The 23,804-nt window shown below is 40.2% G+C and overlaps 1 protein-coding gene across 7 annotated transcripts in view; it reads left to right on the forward strand.

Annotated features, from left to right (window-relative positions):
• Positions 1-23,804, forward strand: part of OSBP2 (oxysterol binding protein 2) — a 273,029-nt gene that overhangs the window by 179,166 nt on the left and 70,059 nt on the right. For all 7 annotated transcript variants that reach the window (XM_074206362.1, XM_074206361.1, XM_074206355.1 and 4 more), the window contains one exon: positions 8,642-8,892. In XM_074206362.1, coding sequence (XP_074062463.1) covers positions 8,642-8,892 — 251 coding nt within the window. The remainder of the gene's footprint in view (positions 1-8,641; positions 8,893-23,804) is intronic.

The following is a 23,804-nucleotide window of genomic DNA, read 5'->3' on the forward strand; positions in this document are numbered from 1 at the left end:
TTTAACTATATATTTGTTAAGCTACCTTCTAACTTTGTCAGGATATGAGATGAGGACCGAGGACAGAGTCTTGGGAAACTCCTGAGCATCACAAATCAGGAAAGGAGACTCAGAAGATGTGGGTAGGAGAAGAGCTGGGAAGAAGAGAGCAGTGACATAAAGACCTCCATAAAAATTGAGAATGTTACAAAAGGATCAGATGCTAGAAAGAGCTCAAGAATGGTGAGGCCAGAGGAAAGCCTATGAAATTTAGCATTGAAGAGATTATAGGATGCCCATTATCACAACTGTTATTTGATATCATACTAGAAATGCTCATCATAGCAATAATCTGAAATTGGAATAGACAGTGAAGAAATAAAATTATGTCTGCTGATGATATGATCATATACTTGGAAGATCAACTAAAAAGCTGCTTGAAACAATTTACAACTTTAACAGGGTTGAAATATATACAGTAAATCCATATAAACCACGAGCATTTCTATGTATTACTAACAGTGTCTAGCAGGAAAATATAAAAAAGAGAAATTCCTTTAACATAACTACCGGCAATATAAAAAACTTGGGAATCTACCTGCCAAAACAAAGCCAGGAATTATGTGACTACAGTTATAAAACACTTCACACAAATCAGGCTTAAATAATTGCCAAAATATTGAGCACATGAATAGGCTGAGCCAATATAATAAAAATGACAGTTGTGATTAATTTACATATTCATTGACATCCCAGTAAAACTGCCAAGAAATTATTTTATAGAGTTAGAACAAAAGATGGAGAATTTTAGGAATACCAATGGAGAAAACCATGAAGGAAGGTAGCCCAGCAGTTGCCAGATCTCAAATTGTATTTCAAAGTGGTAATCATGAAAAAAATCTGGACAAAGATCAGCCAGACAGACTAGATACACCTTAGTCATTTAGTGTTTGGTAAACTCAAAGATGTAAATGAGCTTTTGGGACAAGTACTCACCACTTATCAAAAATTACTGGGAAAACTGGAAAGCAATCTGATAGAAACTAGGTTATAGAACATCTCATTCCCTATGCCAAAGTAAGGTCAAAATGGGAACATGCTTTAGACATAAAGGGTGAAATAATAAGCAAATTAGAGAAGCATGGAAAATTTTACTTCTCTGATCAGATCAAACGAGATTGCAAGAATCACAGGAAATAAAATGGATACTGTTGAATACATAAAATGGCACAAACAAAACTAGTATATGCTCAAGATTTACAGGAAACTGGGAGGAAAAAAACTTTCCAGCAAGTTTCTCTGATAAAAACCTCACTTCTCAAATATTTAGAGGACTTGAGATAAATTTATAATAATTATTCCTCAGTTGCTAAATGGCCAAAGACTATAAACAAGCAGTTTTTCAGAAGCAGAAATCAACCTCTCTGCTTTGTCTCTGGCTACTTCTCAATTTGACACCATCCTTCTAGGAGGGAAGGATTATTGTTGCTCCTCTTCCCATACCTGGAAATGACCTTCCCCTCCTTTCTGGCTGTCCAAATTCTATTAGTCCTCCAGAAACTCTTTGCTGAGAACAGAGATATGCCCATTTTGCATTCACGTACCCTGAAGCTCATAGTGGGTAACCAATTCCCCCAGAGCATCCCTGGGGGGGGGGGGACACTGTCCCTGCTGATATTCTAGTTGGGAAGACAAGACACACTGAGATCCCAAGTGACTTGTGATTTCATTGGAAAGGATGCTCTCCAACAATGCCTGTCAGTTTGTAGCTTTAAAGCCTGGGTCACTGAGACGTGAAGCAGCTTGCTCACCCTCAGCACATGGAACTCAAGGAATTCTCACTCAGAAACCATCAAGTCATCATGGAAAGCAGTCAGTATAATCTGAGGTATCGGGTGAGCTCCCCAGCTTCTTGTACCCCTTTCCCTGCACTCTCTGAACTCTAGATCATTCTGAAAGAGCCCCAAAGGAGCTGCTTCCTCCAAGAAGCTTAACATCCAGCTTCTAAAAATATCTCTTCTAGCATGACAGGTAGCTGTTTCCATGACAACCTGTTACTTTTAAGGATCCTATAAATGAAAAAGCTGTGCTTTTCTGAGCAGGTCCTTTTGACTTACGGAATTTGAAAAGTAAATGTAAGACAATCTGATTTGATTCATTTCAATATGCACTAAATTTCTGCTCTGTACAGTGGACTGTGTTTGCAACTGAGGAAGATAAGAGGAAAAATAAGACATCATTCTTGCTCTCTGCCCTGCTCTGTGATTGTAAATGGAGAGTTAGGGGCTGAGAACAGAAAGATCATTTCCTTTTTGTTTGATATGGGAGGTTTTTGGTATCCTTAGCACTATCTTTCTACTCTGCCCTTTCCCTCTCCCCTCTTCCCTCAAAGAAAGCCCTCTCTTGTATCAAAAGTACAATGAAGGAAACCCCCTTATAATAAGGATTTGAAAATGACTTTCTGCTCCTACAGTCAGTCACCTTTCTACCATAGAGACTGGTTTCATCGTCAGTCTTCTGAATCATGATTTGGTAATTGCATTGGTCAGACTAATTAAGTCTTTCCAGGTTTTTCTTCATATTGTTGTGATCATTGTATAATAGTTTTCCTTCACTTTCATTGGTGCATGCAAGTCTTCCCAGGATAAAGAACATTTCTAAATGGGCAGATCACTGAAGGTTTCCTGGAGCAGTGGGTATTTGATCAGAATTTCAGAGAAGGGATGGAATCTTAAGAAGCAAATTAGGTTGCAAGGGCAGTACTTAGGAAATAAGAAAGCTGTGTAAGCAGGAAAGCATGGGATGCACATAAGAGATAGGATGTGGCTAAAATAAAGTTTGTGAGAAAGTAGTGGAAGAGAAGTATAAAAAGGCAGGTTGGGAGCTTGAATGCCAGTACAACAAAGGAAATATTAAATTCTTAGATCTAGCACAGTATAAAGGGCAGCAAGTGCAAGCAAAAAACAAACCTCTGCCCTTGAGGAGCTTACATTCTAATGGGGGAAGACAAAACCAAGGAAATGTGCTGATTGATGAAGTAGCCAGTGTATGGACAAAGTGTTGAAGTCCAGAAGATGAGAAGCTCAAGAGGAACGCACCCATGGGAGAAGGATGTTATAGATTATAGGTGACGTTGGATGCTGAAGACCAGTAAGTAAGAAGCACAACCAGAAAGGGAATGAACTTTGGCCAGCCTGAACCCTTCCCTAGTGGAAGCCCTAGGAGTAACTCAACAGTGTGAGAAGGGGACCAGGCTAAGGAATTTGTAATTGTTTCAGGTTAAAGCAGAGCCATTGAAAGTATTTAATCGAGAGTGCCCTCATGGGATTTCAAATCCAGAGCTAGAAGAGACCTCAGAGATGACTAGTCCAGACTTCCCCATTTTATAGTAGAGGACACTGAGTGAGGTCTGGAGAAGGATTTGCTCCCAGTTACAGTGGCAGAGCAAGGATTCCAACTCCAGTTCTGTCTCTGGTCAGGGTTATATATTGGGAAAGATTAATTTGTCAGCCAAATGAATGATGAGTAAGAGGGAGACAGGCCATTTAGGAGACTACTCTATCAAGATGGGTGATTTTTAGTTCTAGCATGGTGATAGTGCAAATAGCAGAGAAGAAAAGCAAAAGATAACAGGAATAGACTTGATTTGGTTCAGTGAAAAGAGCTGGGTTCTGAGCCAGTAGGACAGGCTTTCCTTCCCAATTTTGCCACTTAGTGCCTTTATGACCTTGGATGTGTCCCTTAACATCTCTCAGCTTTCATTTCTTCATCTGTAAAACAAGGAGTTTGAATGAGATAAGCTCCAAAGGTTCCTTTCCAGCTCCTCATCTGGGATTCTGTGTTTGTTCAGTTCAGTTCACTAATGATGAATGTCTGCTGTTATGGAGCATATCAAGGGAATTGAGAATGTAGAGACAAACAGGTGGATGAACCCCAGAGGCAGTGGGGCCAGTGAGATTCCCAAGGACTGTGTATTCTGGAGTTCTCTAACACCATTTCTAGGCACTACAAAGTAGTCAGGAAGTAGTATTCTATTCATCTACTATTATCAACATTGGTACTGAGAACTCCTGCTGCCTTGCCCAACCTCACCTTCTAAATTCCCACCACCAGTTACTTACTCCCTTGGTCCCTGTGATAATAAATTACCTACTGCCAAAAAATAAGCCACCTCCCTCCCCAATCTTTTCTATCCTTTCAGCCCTACCTCCCATCTCTTGTTCTACTCTCACTCCATCTGCCCTTTCTATTGTGCCCTCTAGAATTCTTGTTTCATAATTCATTTTAACCTCCTTTGTATCTCTCACATCTTCTGGTACTTCCAAATGACACTGCCTCCTTAGCCATCCTTTCTAGTGTTGTTTGTACCATCTTTTTTTTTTAAGAAAAATTTTATTTTGAGTTTTACAATTTTTTCCCTGATCTTACTTCCCTCTCCCTACTGCCCCCCCCAGAAGACAGTCTGATAGTCTTTAAATTGTAACAAAGGTATACATCGATCTAAGTTGAATGTGATGAGAGAGAAATCATATCCTTAAGGAAAAAATAAAGCATGAGAGATAGGAAAATTACTTAATAAGATAATGTTGGGTTTTTTTAAAAATTAAATGTAATAGTTTTTGGTGTTTGTTCAAACACTACAGCTCTTTATCTGGATACAGATGGGATTCTCCATTGCAGACAGCACCAAATTGTCCCTGATTGTTGCACTGATGGAATGATCCAAGTCCATAAAGGTTGATCATCACCCCCATGTTGCTGTTAGGCTGTACAATGTTCTTTTGGTTCTGCTCAACTTGCTCAGCATCAGTTCATGCAGGTCCTTCCAAGCTTCCCTAAATTCCCATCCCTCCGGGTTTCTAAGAGAACAATAGTGTTCCATCACATACATAGACCACCGTTTGTTAAGCCATTCCCCAATTGAAGGACATTCACTTAATTTCTGATTCTGCTATGAATATTTTTATTGTACCATCTTTTATACTCCTAATACAATGATCATGAAATGGGAGTTGGAATACTCCTTATTTCCCGTTGCACTTCCATACTCTTCCTCTGCCACTATGGCTCAACCACTCTTCCTCCTTTGAAATTTTATTCATTACAAATCTATCATTCACATTCTGAGAGCTGAGTAACTATTATCTACTGACATCCAGGATATTCTCCTTCCTTTCCCAGTCAGTTAAGTGCCTGGTTCACATTTTTTCCTACCCCACCGTATTCAGTGAGACTTCACCATATATCTTGGTGTTTCCTCATATATCCTAGCTTCCTAACTCCTCAAAATATTCAACTCCAGTCACTACTGCTCCATTCTGTCTCAACTAAACATGATATTCTCAGATCCCTAATCTTGGATTACTCACATATTTTCCACTTCCCTGATCAAGAATTCTGAATTTCCTTTATCTGAACATATTTTATTTTTCCAGTTCTCCCTTTGCCTCCCCCCTTTTACACCCACTCATCTTGTTCACCAAGACCTCCAAGCCCACTCTCCTGCTCTGGCTATACAGAGCCTTCTTTTATTCTTTCCTTTCTAATCTTAACTCTTTGGAGAACTAAAGTCTACACTGTACTCTTGATTCCTCTGTTCTCTTGTCATCTTATTACTCCTATCATTGTGCACCTGCTGCTGAATGAACCTGGAAGAAACTATCAATCCATGATGACTTATATAAACTAATTTAAAGGGGTTCTCATTTCAATAAGGCAGTTCCACTACAACTTCCTAATTGATTTCATATTTCAGTTATCCCAACAGATGCTCTAAATCTTTTCTTCTATCTTTTATCTTTCCATACCACTTTCTCTTCCCAGTCTCTTATCTGATGACCCTGTCTCATATTTCAAGAAAAAAACTGATTCTATTAATTTTTTTTTAGTTTTTGCAAGGCAATGGGGTTAAGTGGCTTACCCAAGGTCACACAGTTAGGTAATTATTAAATGTCTGAGGCTGGATTTGAACTCAGGTCCTCCTGACTCCAGGGCTGGTGCTCTATCCACTGTACCACCTAGCTACCCTTTATTCTATTAATTGTTGCCTCTTAACCCCTCCTCTTCATCTCACATACTTTGGCGTCATCCCCCACCATCTCACATTCTTTTGAGCTTTGTCAGGGGCACTATCATCCTTTGGTTAAGAAACTCCCCCTAAGCCCACAACTTTAAAGTCATCTTTGATCTTTCTCTTTCTCTTCCCCCTCCCACCCCAAATATTCAATCAGTTTCCAGTTCTTATGATTTCTTCCTCTAAAGTATCTCTCATATAAATCATCTTCTCTCCTCTCGCAAGCACCACTCTTCATCAGCTCTCATATGGACTATTCCAGTAGCCTTCTCAATGATCTCCCTGCCTCCACTCCCCTGCCAAAGGGATTTTCCTAATGCATGTTGCCTGTAGAATTAAATACAATATTCATTGTTTGGCATTTCAAACTCTTTTCGCCCAACTCCTTCCTGCCTTTCCAGTCTTCCTACATTCTGCATGCAGCTCAAGGGCCACTTCCTCAGGGAAGATTTTACCTTTCTCCATAGCTTACTAGTTTCAATTCCTTTCTGTCCATTTTTATTTCTCTTGTATGTAGTGATTTAAAAATTCTCTTAGGGGGCAGCTAGGTGGCATGGTAGATACAGCATTGGCCCCGGAGTCAGTAGGACCTGAGTCCAAATCTGACTTCAGACCCTTAAAAATTACCAAGGTGTGGACCTTGAGCAAGTCACTTAACCTCATTGCCTGGAAAAAAAACAGAAAAAAAAACCCAAAAAAACCCAAAACAATAAATATTCTCTTAGTTTTTAAGAAAATGTTTTATCTTGAAACTATTTACACATTCCTAGCCCCTTCTAGAAAAGAAAAACAAAATCTGTTACAAATGTATAGTCAATTAAAACAAATTTCCACATTAGCCATGTTCCCTGCCCCCATGCACTGAAACCATAATCTCTTAGAGCACAGTAGTATTCTGTCATATTTATATTGAAGGAGAGGGAGGAACTGTTCATCAACTGGGGAAATGACTGAATCAGTTATGGTATTTGCTTCAATTTGCAGTGCTGTCTGCTTCAAGATTGAGAACTGATCTCCATCTGGAAGTGGACAACAGGTCTCATCATGAATCCTTTGGAATTGTAATAGATTATTTTGTTGAGTTCTTAAGTCTTTCACAGTTGATCCAGTAATATAACAGAATTCTTGGTACTGCCCACTTCACTTCGCATTTCATGAAGACTTTCCCAGGTCATACTTTCTTATCACACAATAGTATTCTGTCACATTCATATATAGTAACTTATTCAGTCCTTCCCTAGTTGATGGACATTATTTCTATTTCCAATTCTTGACACCACAGAGTGGCTGTAAATATTGTTGTATTGTTGTATCCTCCTTTGATCTCTTTGGTTTATAGAAATAGTAGTGGTTGTTGGGTCAAAGAGTATGGACACTTTAATAGCTTTTTGAGTCTAGTTTCAAATTACTTTCCAGACTGACTGTTGACTGCTTCAACAGCAGTACTTCATTTACCTGGTTTTACACCTCTTCTCCAGAATTTGTCATCTTGGCCCATCTGATGAATGTGAGGTGCTACTTAAGAGTTGTTTTAATTTTCATTTCTCTCATTATTGGAGATTCAGAGCATTTTTCCATATGACTATTAACATCTTTTGATGTCTTCCTCTGAAAACTTTTGGTCCATTTATCAATCAGGAAATGGCTATTTGTGCTGCATGCCCCTGAACAGAATGCGCTTCCTCCAGTGTCAGTGTAAATCCTTCTGATCTTTCCAACTCTTAATGATTTTCCTGCCACCCTGCACCCCAAATTGCATTTTTTTCCTTGTATATGCTTTGTTTATCTTTCTATATATGTACATGGTATGTCTTTGGATAGTTTCTCTAGTGCCCTGCACACTTAGTAGTCACTGATTGATTGAGTCCCTATTCCCTTACATACTAGGTCTGTGACAAGACATCAGTTCTCTCTGAGTCTGTCTCCTTATCTTTAAAATGGAGATAATAGTATCTGCACAGCTTACCTATGTTATCAGAGTTGTTCCTACTCCCCATTGGCCATCTTAAACAAAAGAAGGAACAGAGACTCTGAGAGGCAGGGCCTGGGCAGAACTTGACTGCCGGGACCAAAACCTGAGCCTTTTGCCTCACCTGAGTTGTCCAGAACAGTCAAGAGGCTTGACTAGCATTTGATTTAGTGATGACCTCAGCCAGTCCAGTCCTTTGACAGAGGAGAAAATGAGACCCTGGGAAGAAGGGTGATTTAGCCAGGTCAGCCAATGAGCAAGGACCAGAAACTCCCACAGATCAGTTGTCACTTTGAAATCTTCCCTTCTCTGATGAAAGGGCAGTATTCTGGAACATTTTTTCTCTTGAGTTGGATTCTAGGAGTCAAGCACAGGAAGTGAACAGCTTGGAGGGATGGCGTGGGAGTGGGGTGGGAAAAACCATCTCAAGCTGCACATGGAGCCCAGTTAATAGGTCTGGGAGCCGAGCTGAGACCCAGATGACAAGGAGAAGAAGCTAGGTCTGGGCTCCGACAGTAGCTCTGGCTGTTGGCTGACCAAGTAGACCCGGTAGGCTTGATGTTTGAAAGAGTCCAGTGGTAACCATGGAAACCATCTTTCCCCCTCTCCTCCCTGCACAGATGATTCTGGAGATGAGGAGGTGCCCACCCATTCTGACAAGGGTGAACTGCAGAACACCTTAAGCATTCTTTCGGGCAAGTTGGATGACCTCAACACATGCAATGACCTTATCTCAAAACATGGGGCAGCTCTCCAGAGATCGCTGAGCGAACTGGAGAGCCTGAAGATACCTGTTGAAAGTGGGGAGAAGCTCAAGGCGGTGAATGAGCGGGCCACCCTGTTTCGGATCACCTCCAATGCTATGATCAATGTAAGTGCCCACCCGCCCTGTTTCTTCCTCTCAGCCCCTCTGACCCTTGGGCCCAGACTCCTCACAGGGCTGGGTCTGTCCAAGGGTGAGATGTAAAGCATTCAGGCCGAGAATATGCCCTGCTTGGACTTAATGTTCCCAGGGAAAGTTTGTGTGCAGGAATGCGGCTTGTATTGACCACAGACAACTGGGGCTGGGCACATCTGGGCTGTCACACACAGTCACACTCATACTCACACACACACACACACACACACACACACACACACAGTGGCTTATGTGTATGACCTGTTTTTATAGTATTCTCAAATCTCTTCCTCTCTTCCTCAGAACTGATGTTCTAAGTATAATTATTTTCAACAGAAAATGTTTTAAAGAATTTGTTTTCTTCACAGGGCAGGGAGAAGGGTTAAGTAAGAATTGAGATTGGATTCAATTCTAATATGTAATGGGAAAAGAGTGTGGAAATCAGAATTAGAGGGCCTGGGTTGGAATCCAGATCTGTCATTGTCCCGCCCCTCCCTGGCTTAGAGATTCTTCTTCTGTAAAAGACAGTACAATGTCTCAGACCCTTTTCAGCTCTGAATTCTATGATAAGGATGTTTTATGCTGAAGCAAGTGATTCTAGTCTCTTTGAGTGATACAACATAGCCAGGGCTCCCAAGCTAGCTGTAATATGTAATGTCAGTCACAAGTATGACTCCAAAAGCTTGTTTAGATTCTTCCAATACTCTTGTTAGACCAGCCTACAGTCAAAGATCCTGGTCTGGACTAGGGGAGGTGGGGTGTGACTTTTAGTCCTTGCCTGGAAAAATGCTGTCAGTCATTCTTTTTTGCAAAGTTGTTGGAAAGCTAAATGAAAGCACTTCATAGAGTAGGGGTTGGAGTGTCAGAAAAACCAACCTGGATTCAGTTCCCATCTCTGACATATACTAGCTATATGATCCTTGTTATTGCTTATTCATTTTTCAGTCATGTCTGACACTTCATGACCCCATTTAGGGTTTTCTTAGCAGAGATACCCGAGTAGGGCAACTAGATGGCACAGTAGATAGAGCACCAGTCCTGGAGTCAGGAGGATCTGAATTCTAGCTGTGTGACCTTGGGAAAGTCACTTAACCCTGAATCACCTTGCATCCAGGGTCATCTCCTGTCATCCTGATTCCTATCTGGTCACTGGACTTAGATGGCTCTGGAGGAGAAAGTGAGGCTGGTGACTTTACACAGCACCCCCCCCTTACCCAAATCCAATTCACATGCTTTTCATGGTATCACCTACCTGATGTCAGAGTCTTCTTCAAGAATGAAGGACAAACATCATCATCGTCATCATCATCATCATCATCATCATCACCACTGGAGTAGTTTGCTGTTTCTACCTTCACTCATTTTACAGATGAGGAACTGAGAACAAACAGGGTGAAGTGACTTGCCCAGGGTCACACAGCTAGTAGGTATCTGAAGCTCGATTTGGACTCAGGAAAATGAGACCCCCTGAGTCCAGGTCCAGTGCTTTGTTACACCAATGCGCCACCACCTAGCTTCCCTATATGATCATTCCAAATTATTTCTCAGTGCTGCAGATGACTCTCATAAGACTATAAATTGCAGAATAATTACAGATCTACATTGGGAGAGGGGTTTGCTCAGTTGGAGTTCACTATACAAGTGATATCACTAATCTAGACCTTCCTTCCTCCTCCTCCCCCCCACCCCCTAAGAATGCTAAATTAATATCTGAATCGAAGGGGTGTGACAGGGACATTTTTTGAATCTGACAGACTTTCAGACTTAGCTGTCTATAAGAGTTTGCCAACTTTCAGATTTACGTCTCTGCCAAGGCTGAGGGTTCCTTTCTGGGGGATCAGTAGTTTGGTTTGGAAAACAGCGGTCCGGGCCATCACTGCCAAGTGACTGAAGACACTAGGTATGTCCCTGTACCTCTATGGACTTCCATTTCCCCATCTGTAAAAGGGTCCTTTTTCCTCCTGTGTAAAATCAAAGAAAAATTCTGGGAAAACATAGGAAGTTCTTTCTGTCTCTAAACATTGTAGGGTACTCCTCAGACCAGAAAGTCTGTACTCTGAATTGAATTTCCCGATGACTTGAATCTTGCCACTTTCCATGTATCCAACTATCTTCTGATGACCAAAATGCTCCTCTTTCAATGTTAAAACCAGAACAATATACATAAAGTGACTGCTCACCCAGGTGAGTGGTGATCTTTTAGGGGTGTTGGGACATCCCACCCTGTGAGACTTAGTTCTGTCTCTCAACTCAACCCTCTCAACACCATAAAGTCAGTCTTAGGCTAGTTCAGAAAGAAGAGAGTAATGAGCTGCTGTCCTAGTCAGGCTCATCTGTTATATCATGTCATTCTGGGCCTACTCGCATTAAGAAGGGCATTTAAAGATGGAGAAGATCAGGAGGAGGATTACAAGAAAAGGGAGAATCATGGAATCATAAAACTGGGGAGTTGTAAGAGACTCAGCAGCCAACTAGCCCTATTCCTACATCCAAAGAATGGCCAGTCTAACAGACTCAGCCCATGATCATCCAGCCTTTGCCTGGACATCTCCCAAGAGAGGCAGCCCACCAGGAGATGAAAGTCTGGATCTTGGGAAGATCCCCTGGGCAGGGAGGAACAAAAGTACTATCTTCATATAGCTTTCAGGTGGTCACAGGGAAGAGGGATTATGCTGATTCTATGTGGCATCAGAATGTCAAAGCAGTACCAGAGTGTAAGGTAGAAGAAAAGCAGATTTTTGCTCTTATGGTAGAACTTCCTAATAATTAAAGCTGCTCTCAACAGTAGAATACACTGACTTAATGTTCACTCTCCATCAATGGAGATTTTCAAGGAGAAGCCTAATGACCATTTTTCATGTGACTGGAGAATCGATTTAGTTGATCAACATGCTTTTTTAGATATTTTTAAATTTAAATAATTTGTTTTTCCAACAATTTGCAACAGCAGTTTTTACCAATCATTTTTTGCAAGGTTTTGAGTTTCACGTTTTTCTCCCTCCCCTTTCCCTACTATAGGCTCTATATGTATTGCCATCAACATGCATTTATTAAGCTCTTATAATATGCAAGGTGCTGTGGTAAATGTTGAGTAGACAAAACAAGCAGAAACGGTCCCCTGACTTCAAGTAGTTCACATTGTAGGGCCACAAGGCAATGGGGTTAAGTGACTTGCTCAAGGTCAGTTACACAGCTAGGTAATTAGTAAGGCAGCAGGTCAATATATAACAACACATGCACAGGATATTTACAGAACTGAAGGGAAGACAAGCAGCAAGGGTGACAACTGCTCAAGGTAGAATTTAAACCGAATTCTGAAGAGAAAAAGGGAAATTAAAAGGTGGAGGTGAGAAGAAAGCATTAAAAGTATTTTAGGAAGGCAATTGTTTTATCTCAACTTTGATTTATTTCTGCCACTCTACCTTTACTTTGAGGCAGTGTTCTGTCTTTTTTATGGAGGAAATTTGGAGAGTCTGGAGTTTTCTGACCTACTCCCCCAACTTCCCAGGAGTCTCACCACTGGAATTTTTGAAGAATGGGGACTAACATGTTGAGAAAAATGCTTTAGGAAAATCACCAATTAGAAAGCCATTACAATAGCTCAGGTAAGAGATATACTAGGATACTGGCTAGGTGAGTTAAAGAGAAGGGAAAATATATTAAATGTTGTAGAAGTAGAAATGTCAAGATATCTCAATGAATTGGTTAGATAGAATGAGAAGTCAAAGATGATAGCCTTGGTGAGTGGGTGACTGGAGACGTGATGGAATCAAAAAATGGTGGTCCAGAGGTCAAAGAAAAATATTAAGAACAGTCAAAAAGGAGTAGTTCAAATACTAAGGAACCACACTAAGTCCTATATAACTTAGCAGCTGCTACTTCAAAAAAGAGGAGAATTTGGAACATGATATTCCTAAAATCAAGAGAGAAAGTTTAATAACCAAGGAGAATTGTCCCACAAAACCAGGTGTAAAGCAACAATGCATCATTAATGGAATAGGAGATTTCTTCCTTTTTTTTGTTAAGTTTTTGCAAGTCAGTGGGGTTAAGTGACTTGCCCAAGGTCACACAGCTAGGTAATTAGTAAGTGTCTGAGGCTGGATTTGAACTCAGGTCCTCCTGACTCCTGGGCCAGTGCTCTATCCACTGCACCACCCAACTGTCCAGGAATGGGAGATTTCTAAGCATTCCTATTGAAAAGACCAGAATTGAGTAGAGATTTGACAATGTAAATGCAAGTATCAAGAGAAATTCAGAATGGTTCACATTGTATGATTGAAAGATACTATATGGAGATTAATTGTTTAGTTGTTAATAGAGAGATAAGCAACATGTTTTCACAGAACCATAATGTTTTAAGGGTCATGAAGAAAAGTTAAAATGACAAGAGGGGTCTGTTGGTGGTTTTGTTCTCTTTTAATGGTCTCAAGAGAAGATAACTGGCCTTAGGATAGAAACTAGAAGAGACAAGAGACATACTGGGAAAGAAAGGAGTAATAAGGGGAAGAAAATTATTATTGAATAATAGAAGTGCTTAAAGTATATAACCAATGAGGGTAAGGGTGATTTGGGCAACCCATGAATTTTATTTTCATCTGAACTAGATAAAAGCAGGTTGAATACACAAATCTTAGTATAGGAATTCATCAAACTCATAAAGGAACTAGAAGACAGACAAGGGACAGGTAAAATGTCTTATGAGGGAGGGAGAGCAGGATAGTTAAGGAAATAATTATAAGTGGAACAAATGTTGGAGGGGGGAACATTAAGGCTCAATTCAAAGGAAAGGAAGAAAGACAACTGGCAGGGATCAGGGTCAGAGGAAGGAAAGAACTACAACAGAGAGGAAACAGACTGTTTCAGTTGCGTCATCATTCCTTTGTTATTTGGGAAGAAGATGAGAGAGGAAAGAGGAAGAAAGAAAAGAAGGGCAAGTTGGAGAGAAATACAAAATTAACTGTCATAAGTATGAATGTGAATAGAAGAGAAAAAGATGATGAAATAGAAAGCAGAATCCTACACTGTTATGTACAAGAAATGCAAAGATTCTCATAGAACTAAAATGAGGGACTAGAACAAAAAGTTCTATTATGCTTCATCCTCACTCAAAAAAATAAGGGTAGCACAAGTGATTTCAGATAATACTACAGGAAATATAGAAAAGAAAAAAGGAGATAAGCCAGAAAGTTACATTATGTTCAAAAGGTACCTAGATAATGAATCAATAGACCTAAGTGCATAGCATCCAAATTCTTAAAGGAAAAGTCGGTCAAATAAAGGAAGAAATACTAAAATTATAAAAATGGCAATAATGGGGGAACTTAATGTACTCTTTTCAGATCTAGAGAGATCTAACATTATCATTGCAATATCATTGCAGTGCTTAGAACAGTAGCTGGCACCTAGGAGGAGTCCCTTAATTAATGCTTGTTTCCTTTCTCTTTGTCCTTTTCACTGTTAATTCCTTTAGGACAGACAACTGGTTTTCCTTTTCTTTGTATCTCCAGCACTTTGCATAGTGCTTGGAACAATAGGCAAATAACAAATATTTATTGACTAGCTAACACAGTTCTCCATCATATCCCAAGCATTTCTTAGGGAATCAAAAATAAAAGTGTATTTTGCATATAATGATATATTTTAATGTGCATATATTATATATGTATACATGTGTATTGTGTAAATATGCACATATTTTATTACCTGATACGATCTGTATTAATATATATAAGAAGGCTGCCCATGTATATCATTAATGATACAAAAGAAAGAAATTAAAGGCCTGAATTGAACATTTAAAAAATGGAGAGTTTACATACTTGTCAGCTGCACATGGCTCTTTTACAAAAATAAAACATATTCTGAGACATAAAGACCTCCCCTATAAATGTAGAAAGGCAGAAATATAAAATATATTCAATAGTCATAAAGAAGCTATTGGAGAGTAATTAGAAAGTACCATAATTCTGAAAAAATCATGAATCAAAGAACAAATAATAGAAATAACAGAAAATTTCATTACAGATGGTAATAATGAAACAATATGCCAAAACTTGTATGTTATGTAGCTAAAATAATTGTGAGGGATTAACCCTTTATGAATAAAAAAGAATAAATGAATGAATTGGGCATGCAGTTAAAAAAAACTTGAAGAAATCTCTATCCAAATAACAAAATAGAAATTCTGAAAGTTAAAGAAGTTATTCATATAAAATTGAGAACAAAAAGACATTTGATAGGTAAATAAAACTAGAAGCCAGTTTTTAAAAATACTTATAAAATAGTTTATCTGATTTTTTTAGAAAGAAAAATCAGACTTTCAAAAGTAAAAAAAGAACTTGTATCAAGTAAAGAGGCAATAAAGAAAGTTATTAGAAATGATTGTGCCCAATAAACTTAGAGGAAATGTGTGAGTAATGACAGAAATAGAAGAAATAGATCATTTAAATAACCTGGTACCTGAAAATAAATTGAACAAACCACACATGTACTCCCAAAGGGAAAAAACCTCCAGGACCAGATGGATTCTCAAGCAAATGCTATCAAACATCCAAAGAACATTTCATTCCAAGTAGTAGCAGTTTCACTTGAATAATGTGGTTGGAAGCCAAACTGAAGAGGGTTTTAAAGAGAAGAAATGAAAGGTAATAGCAGCATTTAATGTAAACTGTCTATGGAGTATGGGAAGTAAATATTCCCAGGTCCTGGATGGCAGCCAGTCCCTCAGATGATTCTCAGCTAGTAAGCTCACAGACTCAGAGGTAAAGTGACCTTTGAGTCATTGGGGATTCAAGGCTACATGGCCCCCCATCATTGACCATAACCTGGTCTGTTTTTCTGGGTTGCCTGTGGAGCTTAGTCCTTACTGTCCTTTTGGAGGTTGGTCCTTCACATAACTGTACATTATTGCCACGCTTGTGGAATGTCCTGGGGAAGCCAACCCCAGTGATCCAAAGGCACTGCTGGGAGATGAGTTCCAGCTGGGGGGAGAATGTGCACCTAAGGTTCCTGCCTTGGCTAGAGTAAACACTTGAATACTCCAAGCATGACCGTTGAAGGTAAATGCTAAAGAGTTAAGAATGTCAGCAACCCATGTATTTTATCTCTCTAGTCCAGAAGGCCACAAACTAAATGCTGTGGGGCTCTTATTGGAGGGATGAGGGGAGATTCTCTGATAGTCATACCTCAGAATCTCTAAAAGAAAGGAAAATCTATTTCGAGCTGAAGGGGAATCTTAGAAACCATCAAGTTCAACCTTTTCACTTCAAATGAGGAAGCTGAGGCACAGGGAGAATAAATGACTGAGTCACACAGCTAGTCCCCTGCTTCATGAGAGGCAGACATTTATCATTTTCCAGAGGCCTTCAGTTCCTCTGAATAGACCTGATACAACAGAAATATAGCAGAAATGGTGCTTGTACTCTGACAAATATGAGTAGTTGTAGAATTGTCTTGTAGCCCAAAGAATCTCTGAAGCCTTTATTTTTCCCTCTTCTCTGCTTCCTGACTTCTCACTGGAGTGTTTCCCCCTCCGATTCAGAGACAGCCTCGGGTTAGAAAGTACTGATTTGGAGTTTAGCCTGAAGAGTTTCCTAGCTGCCTACCTACAGGGATTCATTAAAGTTAGAATTGAGAGGGTCCTTGGGATATGCAGCTTCAGAACTTGGAAGTAAGCTTGAGACATAAAACAGGCCATTTCAGAGCCCAAAGCCACTTTAGGAATCTTGGAGACTGAACTTCTTATTTTACAAATTAGGAGACTAGAACCCAAAGCATCCCTGTGGTCTGACAGGGACCCCTCGAAGCAAACTTGGAATAGGGGAGAGAAGACCAGAGCCACCTCTTTCCAAGTGGGAGCCTTTAGCACACATCTGCTTATTGAACTCACTTGCCTGTCTCTCTAAGGGTCAAAATCCTCTTTAATGGGGCAGTTGAACTAGACTGGCTGACAATCAGGAACTTGTTCTTGGAGGCGGCAGCATGTGAGTGGAGTTGTGAAGGAAGAGTAGGACTTGCAGAAGCAGAGAGGCAAGAGGAGGCATTGTACTTACTAGCCAGGGACCCGGGAACAAGGCAGCTTAGGTTCTGCATCGGTAGATAGAGCCTGGGCAGGCCCTACCCGCCTCCTGGTGGGGTGGGGAGGGTTAGGTGAAAGAATGTGTGGAGAAGCATTCTTGGACTCCTGGGGAGCCTGGCCCCTGGCAGCCCACTGAGCTCAATCAGCATTCCCTGGAAGCTCCTTTGTTAAAAGCCCTTAGCAGAGAAAACGATGCTTGAATTTCCATGTATTGTTCTCAACTCTGAACCCACTTTCCAAATGTTTTCATTTGTCCCCAGCTAGAATCAGAGCTTTTATATATTTTATGTGGAACAGCTTGAGGGTTTTGTTTAGTTTCTTTTAAATATGTAGAACTAGGAATCAGAGGAACTTCTAGAAGCTCCCTGGGTGAATTTGGGCAGGTTTCAGAAGCCTTCTGAGTTTGTTTTCTGCTCTGACAAGTGAAGAAGATACTCCTGTCTGCTCCAACTAAGGCCATGCCAGTTACAGACCCAAGTCTGAGATTCTCTGATTCCACAGTATTAATCGATTGTCCCAACAACCCCATGAAATGGTTGTACTGCAGTTAGTCCTTCTTATCTTTGAGATAGAGAAACTGAGCCTTAGAGAAGTCAGTGAACATTTTCATATGCATTTACTCTGGGCACAGACAAAGCCCTGTGCTGCATACCAGGGTACAAGGGAAAACAGTCCCTGGAATCGCTTGTCTTCTATCTCCCAGAAGCCTCCCTAACTAGAGAGTGGGAGCATTACCTGCATCTGACAGATGAGCACAGCTTCAGAGAGGGAAGAATGTGCCCCAGACCTCTGACCAGAGCCGGACTACAGTACCAGGTGTCCACCTTCCTAGGTCCAGGGCTCTGTGCACCCAGACCATGGCATCCTAGGCCATGTGTAGCTTCTTTGTCTTCACTTCTTGGTACAGGTAATCCTTCCAGATGGGGGTGCTTCCTGATTAGGGCACAGCTAAATGTTTGGAGAAACTTGTTCCCTGATGTCCAGGGACTTTGTGGGAACTGGGTCATATTTGAGTTACATGAGACAGCAGTCCCAGAAGAAACCATTCCCAGACCCAGAAGGGCCAGTCCCAAGAGGAGAGAGCAGGGTGGTGGCCACTTTGGCAAGTCAGCCACAAGCTGTGAGGCAGGAAGAGGCGGCCGTGCACAGAAAGTAGAGAGGACAGATAAAAATAAGGAGAATCAAAGCCACGGGATGACAAACCTAAAAAAGGAAACCTTTGCATGTCACTGCATAGACTCTGGCATCCCACAGGGTAGACACCCGGAGGGTATTTTTGTAGCAGACAGAAGGTAAGACACAGAGAATCAGAGCTGCTCATGGGGCCAGTGGGATTCAGAGCTGTGGCTGTGTGGAAAATGGTGCTGCTGTCGAAAGAGCCTGGGGTACAAATCAGGAGACGGAGGATCTAGTCTCCCGGCCTTCTGCCAGCAGCCTGCTCTGGGACTAGGGGTAAGCCACTTTCCCTCTCTGGACCACAGTTTCCTCTCAAGTCATATAGAAGGCAATTGATAGGGTCTTTTGGATCTCTCACATGCTGTGTTGAAATCAGGTAAGCGTTTCTTAATCACCTCCTCTACGCTTTGCCTTGATCTAAGTGTTGGGACACACGGACAAAAAAGAAACAATTCCTGCTGCGAGGAACTCGATTTTCTTGAAGGATGGGGCTGGGGAGGGAGCAATGTGTACAGATCCTTAGAATAAAGACAAAACCAGTACATGTAGTTGATCTGGGGAAAACAAAGAGGTTCGTTTAGAATTGTTATTTCAGTGAAATGGGTTCCTTTTGTTTTCCCATGTATTTTATGTTATTTGTTTAAAAGATTATTCTGAGGAGTCCCTTGGCTTCATGTGACTGCTGTCATAGAGGAGTTCAGGGCCCAGAAATGGAAAAGAGCTCCAAGTCATAGAAAGGGATGCGTGAGCTATCCTGATGAAAGTGAGGGATTCAGGAAGTGAAGATGGGGAAGGATTGAATGCATTCTAGACTTGGGGGCAGCCAGGGAGCAGGTGCAGAGTCAGTCAACATTCACTAAGTACCTACTGTGTTCCAGACCTCTGCTAGGCTCTGGGGATCCAAAGATAGAATAACACAATCCCTACCCTCAAAGTGCTTCCATTCTAATGGGGGAGATGACATGCAAATATCACTGGTTGTCCTGACTTCTGTCCTGCCACTGGACTTGACTCAGGAAGAGAGAGAGGCTGGTGAGTTGGACCAATGCTGCCTCCTTTAAATCTAATTTACACACAAGTCAAAAGATCACTGTCGATGTCATTGATCTTCAAAAATGAAGGGTAAATAGCTATGTACAAAGAAGATAGAGGTGGAGTAAATGGGAAGTAATCAACAGAGGAACCCACTAGAATATGGGGATGGGGCTTTAGCTAGGGAAACCAGGAGGCAGGGATGAGGAAGGAGAAAGCCTTCCCAGCCTGGAGGGAGAGTGGAATGAGGCTCGCAATAGGCTAGCATCAGGTTGAAGATGGTTTTGGATGATCCCTGCCTATTGAAGGACCTAGGTTCTCAGGCTGGCTCTGCCTCTCTGCGAGGACTTTGGCTTATCAGTTTGCCTCTGCTGTAAAATGAGACAGTTGAAATAGATGATCTCTTAAGTGGCCTTATTGCTCTAGAGAGTCTTCTATAATGGAGATGCAGAAAGGATCCTTCACCCCAGGACCCTGGAGCTGATCAGAAGCATTTGGATCATTCCAGGTGATGATGCTAGTTCTAAGATCCTAAGTCAGAGGGTCTAAATTAGAGAAGAAAGAAATTCCCTCTTGGAAGATTGACAGAGTAGATCTAGGGGCCAGCCCAGACTTATGTATCAAAGTCCAGCCCATGCTACCATGAATCTGGACTCGTCCATCCTTCCCCCAGCCCTTGTCTAACTGAAACCACAGGATGTGGTTCCTTCTTGTGCTGACAGGCAGCAGCTCTTTGCACAATGTGCTAGCAAAGTTTGCTCAAAATAGAGACCAAGATTAAAGAACCAAGTGATCTAAGTGACACAGTGCATTTGGAGCTTTGTGTTTCAAAATAATATTGTAATGGCATGCATTTCAAATGCATTTGTACAGATAGGGAAATTATAGCAGATTGTAGTAAAAAGTTTTAATATTTATAAATATTTCATAAACAAATTTTAGGAAATTATTTTAAAATTCCTTTGTCAGCTGATACATTGGGATTGCCTGATGCTTTTTTATTTTTTTTAATTACATGCAAAGATAGTTTTCAATATTCATCCTTTTGCAAGCTTTTGAGTTCTACATTTTTCTACCTCCCTCCCTTCCCTGCCCCCTCCCCGTGTTGTGCCTGATTCTTCTTAAGACTTCAGCTTAAGAACTCAGCTGAACTTTCCTGAACTCCTCCTCTTCAGTGGTGGTCTGCAGTATATGCTGTAGTCATGAACTTTACAGAGTTTGAAGTGGCCAAGAATTAGTTCCCTTTAGCAACAGAGTAAGAACATTAGGGTGAATATTAATAATAATAATAATAATAATAATGTGATATTGGGACACATCTTCCTTGTAGGGGGGCAGATGCTCACTGCTCATAGTGATCGTCTCACTTGTGCTTCCCATCTGGTGCCATTTCTACATCCTCAGGCTCCTCATCCAGAAATGTGATTTTATATGTGGTTCCCCTGTCACTGAGTAAAAAAAAGACTGATATAGAAAGATGGAAAGATCTTTTCCATTTTTCGACTTTTTGTTATCCTTCCAGTTCTGCCTCAAATGCACTCGAGATAATCTCTCAATCTGTAAACTTCTCACAACTCCATTGTTCCTTACTCATAGACATTAATAATCTTCCACCGTCCTCCTCCATAATATTTTATATATTCTAAACAAGGAATTCTTAGCTTCTTTTGTATCCTGGACTCCTTTGGCAGGCTGGTGTAATCTTTGAACTCTTAAGAATAGCATTCTTAAATTCATAAAGTAAAATCCATAGGATGGCAAAGCAAACCAATTACATTGAAATTAGAGCTATCATATTTTTTAAAAGGTCACAGTGCAGGCCTGGCAGTCTTCTCTGACCATGGCCCAACCAACTCTGCTTGGCTGTTCTTTTATCTCTCTCTCTCCCTACCCCTTCCTATATCTTATAACCTTTTTAATAAATTTTTGTTTTATTTCCACCTGTGCTTTCCAGAGTTTGAATAATGATTCCTCATAGGCAGAACCAAACACAAGTAGCCACTGGCTATAGTATGACCAGAAGAGCGAATGACCAAATGTCTGCTTCTTTTTTCTGCATCATTTCAGTAGAGCTATCTCCAGTTCATATCTGGTCATTGAACTCAGATAGCTCCAGAGGAGAAATTGTGACTGGGGACTTAGCACAACACCTGTCACTCAAATCTAATTCACTTGTACATCACTGCATCACCTCCCTGATATCAAAGACTTCTTCTAGAATGAAGACAAACTTTAACAGGTGTCTAGCTATATCATTTGTTCCAGGAATTAGAACAAAGAAATGTAATTTAAGGAAATAAACAAAGGTTATGTCAAAAAAAAGTTCACAGCGCAGAGTTAAGAACCCTTTTCTTCACAGTGAAGTCACAGAGTATTAAAATATATGCTGATTTAAAATGAGAAGGTCTTAAGTTCTTCTTAGAATGTCTTTTCTCATCCTTTATTATAAATATTGACACATTCTTTGTGGTTATTTTCATGGTAGTCTTTTTGTAAATGTTTTTCATGAGACCTGAAATACAAGATAGCCAAGTATGTTGTAAAATGTTTTGTTTTTGTTTTTAACATTAAAAAGCACAGTAGAGTGGCTAGGTGGCACAGTGGATAGAGCACCTGGGCCTGGAGTTAGTAGGACCTGAGTTCAAATCCGGCCTCAGACACTTAATAATTAACCTAGCTGTGTGATCTTGGGCAAGTCACTTAACCCCATTGCCTTGCAAAAAAAAAAAGAGGAAGGGAAAGAAACGCAATAAAATCAGCTTTGTCAGCCCCCCCTTTTTTGATTGCTCCAAGAACAGCCCATGCACCCTACTTACATTGGACTGTAACAAGTTTTTTTTTTTCATGTGGTTTCATTTATATTGAAAATGGCAAATTGTTATCACAGGATCTCCAAATTTTAAGAGACCCAAGAGTTATCTAATGCAAGACACACCCAAACCATGACCCCTTCCTCTACACTCCTGACAAATATGTCATATATTTCTTATGATAGCAGCAATTTTTTGTGGTAGCCAAATGCACAGGAGAATATATACCAGACAATAGATAAGGACACAGCAGGATCCTATCAATGGAAGAAAAGCCAAATGTGTGACATGGAAATAATAATGAACTATCACTGTACCATAAGGAATGATATAAATATGGATGTAGAGTAAATTTTATAAGAATTGATCTCTAGAGGTAAGTCAGCAGAACTAGCAAAACAGTGTATACGATGATTGCAACTCTGTGAGTAGAAAGAACTACACAACAGAAACACATTTGCAACTGAATCCTCTGAAATTATATGACCAAGCTTGGCCCCAAAGAAGTGAAGAAGACATTTTTCTTCCTTCTCCTTCGCAGAGAGGTAGGGGACCACAGCATATAACAGCAGACTTTCTTAGCATGTTAAATGTTGTTTTTAAAAATTTATTTATTTTATTGATTCTTTCTTTAAAAATTTTATTTATTTTTAAATTCCATGTAATGGTAATTTTCAAGGTTCATTTTTTTATATTTACCTCAGCTTAAGATCTCAGCTGAACTCCCTAATCATTCGCCTCTTCAGTGGTGGTCTACAGTATGTATGTTGTAGTCATGAACCTCTTCCCTTCCTCTTATATAGGCTATACATGCATACTAGATCCATATTAATCATGTCGTGAAGGAAGAATCAAATCAAAATGGGAAAAAAACATGAGAGGGAAAAAAACCATAAAATACAAAACAAATTTTAAAAATTGGAGGTAGTAAGCGTTTGGTCTTCATTTAAATTTCACAGTTCCTTCTCTGGATATGGTTAGTATTTTCCATCACAAGTCTTTTAGAATTGTCTTTGATTATTGTGCTGCTGAAAGGAAGAATCCATCCTAGCTGATCATCACCTAATGTTGCTGCTACTGTATACATTGCTCTCTTGGTTCTGCTCACTTCACTCAGCATCGATTCATGGAAGTCTTTCCAGGCTTTTCTGAAGTCCAGTCCCTCATGATTTCTTGGTAGAACAATCAGTAGTGTTCCATCACATTCATATACCACCATTTGTTCAGCTATTCCCTAGTTGATGGACATCCTCTCGATTTCCACTTCTTTGACACTACAAAAAGTACTGCTATATTTTGTACACATTGGTTTTTTTACCCTCTTTCATGATCTCTTTGGGATACAAGCCTAGGAGTGGGATTGCTGTAGTCTTTGTTGTTTTTTGTGAGAGTATGTACAATTTTATTGCCCTTTGGGGATAAGCATATTAGTTTTAATGAACTTTTATTTTCTTCCTCTTAAAAATTCTTTGTTGGAAGGAATGAGAGCAGGAATTCAATGGGAAATATTGGAGATCCAAAAGACAGCTATTTTTAAAAGAATGGGAGGACTCTCAGCATGTATTAGAAGACATAGGGAAGTTGATAAGTAGAGATCAAAGAGGGATGTGGATTTGGGGAGGAATGCTAGTCAAAGCAAGTTTCTCTTCTATCCATTTACAGTCAAGCATTTGACTTAACAGTAAGAAATATTTAATATTATTCACCAGTAGTGACAACTATATAGAAAGCTTTATCTTCAAGGGATAAAGGATGAAAAATGATCATCCCTCTCTTCTAAGGATATCCAT

The sequence above is a fragment of the Macrotis lagotis genome, chromosome X (assembly GCF_037893015.1).
Source record: "Macrotis lagotis isolate mMagLag1 chromosome X, bilby.v1.9.chrom.fasta, whole genome shotgun sequence".
Taxonomy (NCBI): domain Eukaryota; kingdom Metazoa; phylum Chordata; class Mammalia; order Peramelemorphia; family Peramelidae; genus Macrotis; species Macrotis lagotis.